At 45.1% G+C, this 13,606-nt stretch overlaps 1 protein-coding gene across 1 annotated transcript in view; it reads left to right on the forward strand.

Annotated features, from left to right (window-relative positions):
- The first annotated feature begins 3,898 nt into the window (after window positions 1–3,898).
- The window catches only part of TOPBP1 (DNA topoisomerase II binding protein 1), an 83,900-nt gene continuing 74,192 nt past the window's right edge, over window positions 3,899–13,606 (forward strand). The window contains exons 1-5 of the mRNA XM_075212447.1: window positions 3,899–4,048; window positions 5,679–5,768; window positions 6,995–7,129; window positions 7,417–7,560; window positions 13,358–13,539. Coding sequence (XP_075068548.1) covers window positions 5,685–5,768; window positions 6,995–7,129; window positions 7,417–7,560; window positions 13,358–13,539 — 545 coding nt within the window. The 5' untranslated portion in view covers window positions 3,899–4,048; window positions 5,679–5,684. The remainder of the gene's footprint in view (window positions 4,049–5,678; window positions 5,769–6,994; window positions 7,130–7,416; window positions 7,561–13,357; window positions 13,540–13,606) is intronic.

The following is a 13,606-nucleotide window of genomic DNA, read 5'->3' on the forward strand; positions in this document are numbered from 1 at the left end:
TCTGTACTTTACCTGTAATTGCTATGCCGACCAAGGTTCTCCCCCAGCAATGGAGGACCCAGGAGGGGGTGACTGATCCAGGCAGCCGGCCGGACCAGCACACTCATGGGGGTATATTTATTAAACTGCGGCTTTGTAAGAGTGGAGATGTTGTCTATAGCAACCAATCATTTTCTAGCTGTCATTTTTTAGAATGCACTAAATAAATGATAACTATAATCTGATTGGTTGCTATAGACATCATTTATTTAGTGCATTCTACAAAATAACAGCTAGAAAATGATTGGTTGCTATAGGCAACATCTCCACTTTATCAAACCTGCAGTTTAGTAAATATACCCCATTGTCTTGCACTGTTTGTGATCTAATTATTTCAATAACCTATTTAGTGCTGATACCATACGCCTCTCTGTGAAAATGGTGCACAATAATTCATAATGTACAGTAACTTACACACGTAGGAACACTGGCCACAACTTGGACATACACACTGCTGTATATGTAGCACATTTTCTTTTGTTTACAAGCCACCAGACCTGGAAGATAAGTTTTGACCCAAACCCCTCTACCCCTTTATGTTAGATATTTGTTACATGTCTATATGTGACCCGTGTGGAAGAGACCTTCACGCTTTCCTCGTGTGTCCTACAAGCATGTCAAAATATTAGATAAATGCATAAAGTATACCTGCTGAACCAAGGATTGTAAAACAAATAATATACTATCTATTCTCTTAATTATCTTTTGGAAAAAAAGTAATGACATAATTTAGCAATATATTATGAGAACCATCTTCCACATATTAGGATTTTTTTATTGAATGCCTACATTACTTTTAGCCTGACAATTATTACATATTCACACTTGTTATATTAAAATGTCTAATTTTTTTTAAAAAGATGCATCTAGCACGAAGTCTATTACACCACAACTGATTAGAAGAAGGGTCCCCGCATAATAAACGTAATTTTCCACCTATAGCAGCAAGAAGTAACTTGTAATGCAATTTGCAACTGATTCATCGTAATCACACAGGTGTTTGATTGTATAGTGTGCCATTAACTACATCTTTATTCAGTCCAGGTAATTTTAAGTTAGGTGTGTGTCTGAATCTATATTTGACGTGCACAAATGTAGTGCACTCTAATTTTCAGTGCATGCTGTACCCGCCACAATAAGTGCTGAGAGACAAAAGCTGTGGCATTAAAAGAAAGGCAATTATGCAAATAATCTTAAGAATAAAGATCCTGTTTTATTAATTATTAGCTGAAGTACCAGCCGTTGCCTGGGTTTAAATCTTCAAGCTATTAAGTTATCAATGAGTTGGATGTAACTGTCAACCTTTTCAAAATAATTAGAAGCTTAGCAGGTCTTCCAACACACCCATTAGGTGGCTGCCCAGTGTCATTTTTGTTTTTAGATTAAATGTCATTGAAATCCATCTAGTGGAAGGACCAGGACAGGCTCGCCAGGTCAAAGTTCTGCCCAGCGTACACCAACGGGAGGTTCTACTGGGACCCTAATCTCCCTAAAACCTGGACAGGATTCAACTGGACCATCTCGCGTTGGTTTCATCCCAATCGGTGCAGGGGGGTGTCTGAATGCATAACTGGACAGACAAGCAGACCAATGATTTATATATAAGATTTTACTGTGATAGGGCATCCTCAGAATGATTCCTCCTCTTGTCTGCCTTACTTGCATTGATCAACATTCTGCGCTCTTGTTATAATTGCCATACCTACTCCCAGTGCCCTTCTTGAGTATGGTTCCAGTAGGATTAGGATAGGGAAGAGGTATCCTAGTACATGGACTGGAGCCAATGACTGGGGAGTCACCAGACCCATTGTGCTAAATAATGCCACATAAGTACCCCTTGAGTAAAATATACACCATGGGTATATCCAAGTACTTATTTAACTAAAAATGTTAACACTAAAATCTGAACATTTCTTGGAGGGGGAGGGGATCGTGTAATTTAAGTACCGCAATTAACTATACATTTAGGCATCCGTGTTAATATGACCCAGATGGCAAAGCCTACATTACGCAGCTTGCTGTGACTCACGTCATGGAGGACCCCATCCTGACCACTTCACTAGGAAGTGGCAGGATGCGGGAAAACCAACCAGGTACTGTGGGAGATCTATGCAGAATTAGGTAGTCTCCCGGACAATACGGGAGAGTGGGCAAGTATGATTAATACATAACCTAAATTATCCACTACAAAGCATACAACTATAATAGTCAATTTCTGTAAGCAAATCTACATGCTCCAGACTGAATTGAATATTCCCCAGAGCAGGGCCATCTTAACAACATTACGGGCCCCCGGGAAAAGCAGTGCATCGGGGGCCCTATATATAATATATATATGTATATATATATATATATATATATATATATATATATATATATATATATATATATATATATAATATATAGGGGCCTCGATGCACTGCTTTTTTTAAATGTACTCGCTCAGTGACCCTTGAAGTTTTTCTTTTGCAGGATTTTTTTTTTTGCAGGATTATTTATTCTTATTAAGAGACTTGCCTATGGGGCCCCCTTGCCCATGGGGCCCCTGGGCACCTGCCCATGGTGCCCAATGGAAAAGATGGCCCTGCCCCAGAGAATACTAAGTAACACCATAGAAATGAACTGGCAACTATAATTTTCTGCTGATGAAAACAAGTTCTGTGAATAGAGAGGGAGAGGGGGCTCTTCATATATATCTAATGCATGCTAATGTGCATTAAGGTTCTAGCATAAAATAATAATTGCAAATAACTTTTCTCATGGGCTAATATCTACACATTATCCTTTACTTTGAGTTGACCTTTCAGTTTGCATTTCTTGCTGTTGTTTCCAATTTATGACCCTGTATCTTCAGTTTCTCTATTTCTCACTCTGAAATGATCTTGTTTTTAGATATCTACAGATCAATATGGATCATTTATGAGTAACCACAAGAGAAATTAACTCTTAAAAGGTTGGCCCAATAAGTACATTTTATCTTTAAAAAATAAATGGCTAAATAAATATTATTATTTTTTTAGGTGACCTGGAAACAAATTCAAGACAAAATGCACATATTATACTATCCATTTTCTTGTTATTTAGTACTGATACTACCATCACCAAAAACAACCTCAGTAATATAAGACAGTATAAGTGTGGCTAAGAGCTGGCTAAATCCTATTTCCCATACAGTCATTGTACCAGGTACCTACACTGAAGGGGATTTAGACACTTCACTGTGAGCTGGCTAAATCACCTTCCAATTCACGACCCGGCCAGCAGGGGGCTAAAAGGTACCTTCGGTGAAGGGGATTTAGCTGGCTCACACTGAGTGTGCTATTTCCCATGCAGTGTATGTACCAGGTACCTTCGGTGAAGGAGATTTAGCTGGCTCACACTGAGCTGGCTAAATCCCCTTCGAGTTCATGACCCGGCCAGCAGGGGTCCAAAAGGTACCTTCGGTGAAGGGGATTTAGCTGGCTCACACTGAGTGTGCTATTTCCCATGCAGTGTAGGTACCGGGTACCTACGCTGAAGGGGATTTAGTCGCAACCCATCAAGGATGGTTGGTAACTATACTTAGTGGCCCCTGAATTCTACGTCATTTTGTCCACCTCTGGTAAATTAGAAAACTATAATTGACCGTTCTTAGCACTCCATTAGCCTTTTGACTAACTCATGTCTACAGCACATTGCGATTTGTTTGCATTCAGAGTTGTAAAATTTGCATAACATCGGTCTATGTCCTATTACATACAATAACAGCACAGCATAGCAGCCAGGAACATAATCTCCGATCTCATCCGGGAACAACGTGCTGCTAGCAGCCAATCACAAATCTAGTCTCATGGAGTCTGTTTTGCGCTACTATTGGCGGAATCTGTGCGCTTTGGCAATTGGCTGTGTTTCAGGCAGTTGGCGGGTCTGAACGGAGCCGGGAAGTGTTCTACAGGGTTACTGTGGACGCCGGATTCCCCCCTTGCGTAGTAGGGACACTGTGTCGGTATTTATATGGTGCAGTGATAAGGTATGGTATGGACTTATAAACAAAGCTCTGAGTTACAGAAACGCAGACATTGACATTCATGATAAGATAGCGCTAATGAGACTCTATTAAAGGAGGTTGTGACAGGCTATGCTACGTTCTACATTCCAGAATGTCCAAGGTATAGAAGCTATAGGTCGTATCACACTATTATATGCTTATATTATCACAGTACTGTTAACATATACACATTTTAGGTTATGTTTTTAAATGTAGTTTGTGATGCTATAACATTTGTGAAACAACATCATGCCTTATAGCCAAAGTTTAATGAAACCTTTTGGCTCTCCAGCTGTAATGGTACTTTGTGTGCTATAGACTAGCAGTGACAGACGGTAGCTTAGTGGTTAGCACTGCTGCCTCACAGCACTGGGGTTGTGAGTTTGATTCATGGGCTTATCTGTGTGGAGTTTGTATGTTCTCCGTGTTTGTGTGGGTTTCTGTGGGTGGTCTGGTTTCCTCTTACACCCCAAAAAACATAGTGGGTTAATTGGCTGTTATTAAATTGACCTTAGGGTGTGTGTAGCGCTGCGGAATTAGTGGCACTATATAAATAGCTGATCATGATATAAGCTGGTTACTGAACTCAATTTTCAGTTTTGCAGATGGTCAGTAATTGTACTGAATGTTGATAACCCTTCAGTGGGTAAATTTTTCTACAGTGCTTATAAACTATATAAAGCAAATAATAGTTTAACTGGATATATTTTCTATTCACACCAGAGAACCACATCATCATCATCATCACCATCACGATGTATTTATATAGCGCCACTGATTCCGCAGCGCTGTACAGAGAACTCCTTCACATCAGTCCCTGCCCCATTGGAGCTTACAGTCTAAATTCCCTAACATACACACCAGGGCCGTAACGCGGGTGGTGCCGTCGCCCAGGGCGCAAAGCCAAGTGGGCGCAGCAGCCGCCCGCTACCTGCCTCCATACTTTCAGCCCTTAAGTTCCGCTTAAGGGCTGAAGAAGAGAGAGAGGGAGAGATTAACTTACCAGAGTTTGATGCTTCACTCCTTAACTTCCGCCGTGGAATGCATGTGCGTTCCACTGACAGGAAGTTCGGCATTTTGAACGCACATGCGGTCCACAGCGGAAGTTTAGGAGTGAAGCATCAAACTCTGGTAAATTAATCTCTCTCCTCCCCCTCCTTAGATGGGGGGCGCCGGTGCCCTGTCTCGCCCAGGGCACCAAAATGTATAGTTACGCCACTGATACACACACAGACAGACAGAGAGAGACTAGGGTCAATTTTGATAGTAGCCAATTAACCTACTAGTATGTTTTTGGAGTGTGGGAGGAAACCGGAGCACCCGGAGGAAACCCATGCAAACACAGGGAGAACATACAAACCACACAGATAAGGCCATGGTCGGGAATTGAACTCATGACCCCAGCGCTGTGAGGCAGAAGTGCTAACCACTGAGCCACCGTGCTGCCCACCACACCACAAATATGTGATTGTAAAACAAAAAATAGTGTTATTTAAGAATTCCCACATTCCATTTCTATTACTATCAGAGCAGGAATTTGCAGAATAAAATCTGTTTTGAGTATAGTGCCTTGTTATGTGTGACATGTCCTTAAAATATTTTTCTTTATTAGTTTATAATGGCAAAAGCTGAGAATGAACTGTTTTTCGTGAAGTTTGTAAAGTCTCCTGATAACACAGATTTCTTCTATGAAGCTCATGAGGTAAGAAATTAAGGAATATTGGGATGCACGCAAACAGCATTGGCAGAACTTTGTTAGATAAACAGATGAGAAACCTACGTGTACATGGGTGCTGTTTTATAGGCCCTCTGAGGGGCCTTTTCCTTTCAATCTCCATGCCATGGCCAGAAGGACTAGGCTAGGATTCTATAGAAGCTTTCTCCAGGGTATAAATCTTCAGCTAATCTAGAAGAACCTCCAAAACTGTGACCTAAAACTATGGCACCTAGAAAGTGTATCCCCCAAATGAACAAATTAAATACATTCCTGTTACTTTATTTGAAAATCAAATGGAAGTATGGGGTGTATTTGGATTTGAGCAAAAAAAAATTCTACGTGGGTTTCTTTGTTTTTCACTTAATTTTATGGAAGCTTAATGGGACCAAATGGGCAAGTTCAAACTTTCCTCACTGCTTAGGAAGTACCAGCAAATTTGTGCAGGTAGATAAATCGGATCCGATCTGGCATTCAGTTTTCGGGTCGACTAGATCACTTCCAGCTTTGTTCTGCCATGTTACTGTGGTTAGAAAGTGACAATTCACACAGGCTGAAAGCAGTCCTCTTCTGACCACAGTTTCCACCATGCATGATCAGGGCCGGATCAACCATAGGGCTAACTGGGCTACAGCATCCAGGGGGCCCTTGAAAGTGCTCAGCAGCAGTATTGATCAGTCGGGGGCGGGGTCGCCCCCGGCACGATCAGTGCTGCTGAGCACTTTCACTGCGGTCCTTCTCCGGTGCGCTGTAGTCTCCTTACTGAGGAGATCTCGTGAGTCTCCCTCTCACGAGATCTCCTCAGTAAAGAGCGTACAGTGCGCCGGAGAAGGAGGTAAGTGCCAGGGGGGCCGGGCAGCTCGGATCACGAGGGGGGGGGGTGGCGGGGGAAGTAGCTCGGATCACGGGGGGGGGGGGGGGGGGCGGGCAGCTCGAATCACGGGGGGAAGGGGGCCCTCATGGGGGAATGGAAGCCCCCTTAGCCCAGGGGCCTCCATTCCCTTAATCCGGCCCTGTGCATGATAATCATCCTGTCTAACTGTTTTTTTTGTTTGTTTGTTTCTTAAATGTGGTATGCTAGTTTCACTATGCTTTACAAAGTGGACATCTTTGCCTGTGAAGCTGTGTTTTTAAGAGTGTTAATGACATGTAAAGTTAAAATGATTAGTTTTATTGGTCACTACAGTACTTCTTGCTTCTCTTTGTTATGATAGGAAATAAAGGCATTTCAGTCTGATGAGTATCTCCACATAATTGAAGAAAAGGAAGCTCTCAGCGTACAAGAAACAGACAAATCTCTTTACATATGTGACCCTTTCAACGGCGCTGCTTTCAACCATCTTAAGAAGGTTTGCCAATTTGCAAACTCTACATTTAAACTTATAAAAAAATAAATCTGCCAATTTAAATTGTAGTGTATTCAAAAAATCTGTCAAGACATTTTTTAATGTATGTTGTGGTAAAAGTTTACCTTTTGGGTTTTTTCAATGTGTTTTTGAGTGGCTGCATACAGGGTATAATTGATTGCTGATCAATGTCTCTGCAACTTTTCAGGGTATTTGGGGACCACAACATAAAGGACTGCAGGACAGTCCTGCTTTACGTACTTCCTAATATGTGTATATGTGTATTTCAGCATGGTTGCCGAATAGTTGGACCCCAGGTTGTCATATTCTGTATGAAACATCAAAGGTGCGTTCCTCGGGCCGAATACCCTGTCTTCAATATGGCAATGGCTGATGTTACAATTTCATGCACCAGTCTTGATAAAGAAGCCAGGGTAAGCTTATACAGTTAATCGTCAACATTCTATTCATGTGTGGTACTTAAACATTTATCTTTCATGCCATTGGGGGACACTGACAATGGAGTATAATAGGTAGATTTGGAGCAAGGTCACTCTAGATCTCAGTGTTGAGAGGATAGCTCCTCCCCTACTATGCCCCTCCTACATGGAGCTAGCATCGGTTTTTTGTAAGTGCTCTTTGGAGTTGGGCATTCTTATAGGGCTGTTGCCCTAGGTTTTGCATTTTTCTTTAATTTTTTTCTTTTTTTAGTTCATTTTTTTTTCTTTATTTTATGTTGGGCTCAAGGACGCTTCCTCCACAATAGGTCGTTGAGCTGTGGTAAGTAGTCTGTGGACTTTGCTCACCTCCAGTATGCTGGCAGCTTTTCCGTCCGTTGTCGTCAGCTGAAGCACAGATATGCTGTGAGGGTGGGGGGGGGGGGGGGGGTCAGCACAGCTGTTAGGTACCCCTTGGCAACAAGCAATTCTTCTATTGAGAACGCCTTGACCCGGGGGACAGCAGCCACAGTAGCTCTCCATTGAATCGGAGAGTAAAGCTGTGGCTGCGCTTGCTACGGAGCAGCAGGAGAGGAGACTTCTTGTGGATGCTGATGGTGAGTAGGAAAGGGTGGACTTTCTCCTCTTTTTTTGGTGGGTTTACTCAGCAGAGACATCATTTATGTGCATCCTGATGTCTCTTTTGCTGTACTCCTTCAGTTGGTGCTGTTTTCAAACTACATAGGCTCTATAGCTGTTTAGAAATGGAAAAAAAAATACCTTGTTAATCTTGTGGATGGTTGGGGGGGGGGTGTGAGTGAGACCCCATATATCTATATACTTATATTAATATATAGGTGTCAGTGTCTAGACTGTATTTATACAGCTTCTGTGTTTACTGTAAATATTATTTTCTAGCCTTTCTCTGGTATCTTCTGTGTGTTTTTAATATACCACTATGGCTGAAAGAGGGACTTTCAAGACTAAAAGGTCTGCTGGAAAGTCTGTGCAAATAGTAATGCTAAATTGTCTTGTGGACAATTCGACCCCGATGCCCTGTGTGCAAAGTGTGAGCCGTGATCAGCAGTGACCAAGGCTGCCAAGAGAAATTTGGGCCCCGGTAGAGCAACTTCATGGGGCCCTCCTATTGTCGACTAGAAGGGAAACTGCCAAAAGGGTGTGGCCATACCATTGGAAGTGTGGCTGTGTCATTGGGGGCGTGCCTAGGAGGTGAAAAGCGCAAGGCAAGGAATAATTTAATATATCGTCATTAGAGTATAGAGTCATTTGGTGCTAAAGGTCTCCTGTAGTCTAGGGGCGGAGCCCTGTAGCCCTGTCATTTAAGAAATGCTCAGCAGCTTTACTCGCATATACCCCCTGTGCTCAGCAGCTTTACTCACACATGCCCCCTCTGCCCACATGCTACACACACACACACACACACACACACGCCCCCTCTGCCCACATGCTACACACACACACACACACACACACACACACACACACACACACACACACACGCCCCCTCTGCCCACATGCTACACACACACACACACACACGCCCCCTCTGCCCACATGCTACACACACACACACACACACACACACACACACACGCCCCCTCTGCCCACATGCTACACACACACACACGCCCCCTCTGCCCACATGCTACACACACACACGCCCCCTCTGCCCACATGCTACACACACACACGCCCCCTCTGCCCACATGCTACACACACACACACATGCCCCCTCTGCTCACATGCTATACACACACACATGCCCCCTCTGTCCACATGCTTTTTTTATACGTGCCCCCCCACGTGCCCAGCAGCATTACACACACATGGCCCCTTCTGCCCATCAGCTTTACACACACATGGCCCCCTCTGCCCACATGCTTTACACACACACACAGCCCCCCTCTGCCCACATGCTTTACACACACACACACACAGCCCCTCTCTGCCCACATGCTTTACACACACAGCCCCCCTCTGCCCACATGTTTGACACACACACACACACACACACAGCCCTCCTCTGCCCACATGCTTTACACACACACACACACACACACACACACACACGCACACGCCCCCTCTGCCCACATGCTACACACACACACACACACACGCCCCCTCTGCCCACATGCTACACACACACACACACACAGCCCCCCTCTGCCCACATGCTTTACACACACAGCCCCCCTCTGCCCACATGCTTTACACACACACAGCCTCTCTCTGCCCACATGTTTTACACACACACACACACACATAGCCCCCCTCTGCCCACATGCTTTACACACACACACACACAGCCCCCCTCTGCCCACATGCTTTACACACACACACACACATAGCCCCCCTCTGCCCACATGCTTTACACACACACACACACACATAGCCCCCCTCTGCCCACATGCTTTATACACACACACACACACACACACACACACACACATAGCTCCCCTCTGCCCACATGCTTTACACACACACACACAGCCCCCTCTGCCCACATGCTTTACACACACACACATTGCCCCCCTCTGCCCACATGTTTTACACACACACACACACACACACACACACACACACACACACACACACACACACACACACACATAGCCCCCCTATGCCCACATGCTTTACACACACACACAGCCCTTCTCTGCCTACATGTTTTACACACACACACACATAGCCCCCCTCTGCCCACATGCTTTACACACACACACACATAGCCCCCCTCTGCCCACATGCTTTACACACACACACACACACACATAGCCCCCCTCTGCCCACATGCTTTACACACACACACAGCCCCTCTCTGCCCACATGCTTTATACACACACACACACACACACACATAACTCCCCTCTGCCCACATTCTTTATACACACACACACACACAGCCCCATCTGCCCACATGCTTTACACACACACACATTGCCCCCCTCTGCCCACATGTTTTACACACACACACACACACATAGCCCCCTCTGCCCACATGCTTTACAAACACACACACACATAGCCCCCCCCTCTGCCCACATGTTTTACACACACACACACACACACATAGCCCCCCTCTGCCCACATGCTTTACACACACACACACACAGCCCTTCTCTGCCCACATGTTTTACACACACACACAGCCTCCCTCTACCCACATGTTTTACACACACACACACACACATAGCCCCCCTCTGCCCACATGTTTTATACACACACACACACACACACACACACACACACACACACACATAGCCCCCCTCTGCCCACATGTTTTACACACACACATAGCCCCCCTCTGCCCACATGTTTTACACACACACACACATAGCCCCCCTCTGCCCACATGCTTTACACACACACACACACACACACACATAGCCCCCCTCTGCCCACATGTTTTACACACAAACACACACATAGCCCCCCTCTGCCCACATGTTTTACACACACACACACACACACACATAGGCCCCCTCTGCCCACATGTTTTACACACACACACACACACACATAGGCCCCCTCTGCCCACATGTTTTACACACACACACACACACACATAGCCCCCCTCTGCCCACATGTTTTACACACACACACACACATAGCCCCCCTCTGCCCACATGTTTTACACACACATAGCCCCCCTCTGCCCACATGTTTTACACACACACACACACACACATAGCCCCCCTCTGCCCACATGTTTTACACACGCACATAGCACTCCTCTGCCCACATGTTTTACACACGCACATGCCCCCTCTGCTCACATGCTACATATATGCACATGCCCCCTCTGCCCACATGCTAAATACATGCATATGGCCCCTCTGCCCACATACTACACACACACACACAGCCTCTATCTGCCCACATTGCTTTTTACACACACACACAGCCCCCCTCTGCCCACATGTTTTACACACACACACACATAGTCCCCCTCTGCCCACATGTTTTACACACACACACATAGCCCCCCTCTGCCCACATGTTTTACACACACACACACACACACACATAGCCCCCCTCTGCCCACATGTTTTACACACACACACACACACACATAGCCCCCCTCTGCCCACATGTTTTACACACACACACACATAGCCCCCCTTTGCCCACATGTTTTACACACACACAGCCCCTCTCTGCCCACATGTTTTACACACACACACACACACACACACACACACACACACACACACACACACACACACACACACACAGAGCCCCCCACTGCCCACATGTTTTACACACACACACACACACAGCCCCCCGCTGCCCACATGTTTTACACACACAGCCCCCCTCTGCCCACATGTTTTACACACACACACACAGCCCCCCTCTGCCCACATGTTTTACACACACAGCCCCCCTCTGTCCACATCATCCCTTTCTCTTATCTTTTTTTTCACTGCACAGCACACAGGAATGTGAAGATATCCAGCAAGCCCGCCTGCACTTTGTGTCATGTGACTGTAGCAGTCACAATACCTGCTGATGTCACAGTGACCGAGATCTAGCCACTGCCTAGTGGAGATGGATGCAGCCTGTTCACTCTCTTCATACTGTCACAGCGCATAGTATGTGACTTGATAGTCTATGCAGGGATTACATAGACTGCCTGCCCGACACCCCCACACCCCTGTCCCCTTCCCAGGAAACGAAAAAAAAAACAACGAAAAAATAAAATTAGTAAAAAAAATAATCTCGCTAGGCCCCGGTAATCAGTGAACCCACCCCCCCCCCCCTTATCGGCGCTCCTGGTGGTGGCCAGCGACTGCATCGGTAGTTGTCACTTGGCTTAAGACAACGTCTATAGCCATACTCATTTGGGTAATCTATCAATCCAGAGAGGTAGGTGACTCTTCTCTTTCTAACCACGCCACACATTCCGCCTTCACAGCCGGTACCGACCACTAGTAAGGTGTCCTAGGCTGAGGCAGGCTTGGCGTTATCTCTAGCTGAGTCTGCCCAGGGTATTGCTGGGGCCTCTTCCTCTCTGAACGCCTCCTTAGCGCGCTCAATAGAATGACTGGTAAATTTCACATTTCTGAGACATTCAGGCCATTGTTTCTGACTCTGATCCATCTTCTGAAGCAGATGATGAGTTGATTCAGGAGTACGGTGGACAGACTCTTATGGTGTTAAAGATTCCTCTAATTCTCAGAGCACAGATGACTTAGACCTAGTGGTTAGGCAAGCTTTAGGGTTTGCAGATCCTGAAGTTACTGTCTCTGTTGGCTTCTCCCGTTTTAAAAGCCAGAAGAAACAGATTTTGTGTTTCCCACAGTCTCCTCAGATCTTAGACATGGTTTCAGAGGCTTGGCCGCAGCCTGACAGGAAGTTCCATATGCCGGGTATATTGAAATTCCTCTTTTTGTGGCAGCTTTGGAATGTCCCCATTGGGGGCAGCTGCACTCTCTCCCTTTGCTTTGATTGTTGGGTTGTTGACTTTTTACCATGTTGGTGTGTGCTTTTTTTCGCTACTTAGGCCCTCTCTATTGGGCATTGTTATACAAAAACTCAGGATGGCTCCATCTAGGAGTGGCATAGTACGAGAAGATCTATCCTCTCAACACTTTGAGATTATAGTGCCCTTGTTCCAAGTCCACCTAGTATACCCCATTGTCATCTCATGGATGTTACAGTGAATAAAAATTAATTGGACAATATTTTCTTGGAGCTTGGTGTTAAGTTATTTGCCTGTCGATATCTAATTCATAAGAGGATCCATTAGACTGCATATTTTCACTTATAGGAAGAAGTTCATCACTATGTGCAGATGATGGGAGGATATGTCTATAGAGATCTTAATGTTTCAGTAAGCCATCTTATTGCTGGTGAAGTGGGCAGCAAAAAATACATTGTGGCAGCCAGTCTGAAGAAACCCATTCTTCTCCCTTCATGGGTCAAAGCCTTATGGGAGAAGTCGCAGCAGAGGTAGATACCAAGACAATATCGTATTGTCTTTTTTTTAACCTTCAGTTGTTTTTGATGTGTTACTATT

The sequence above is a fragment of the Mixophyes fleayi genome, chromosome 5 (assembly GCF_038048845.1).
Source record: "Mixophyes fleayi isolate aMixFle1 chromosome 5, aMixFle1.hap1, whole genome shotgun sequence".
Lineage (NCBI taxonomy): Eukaryota > Metazoa > Chordata > Amphibia > Anura > Limnodynastidae > Mixophyes > Mixophyes fleayi.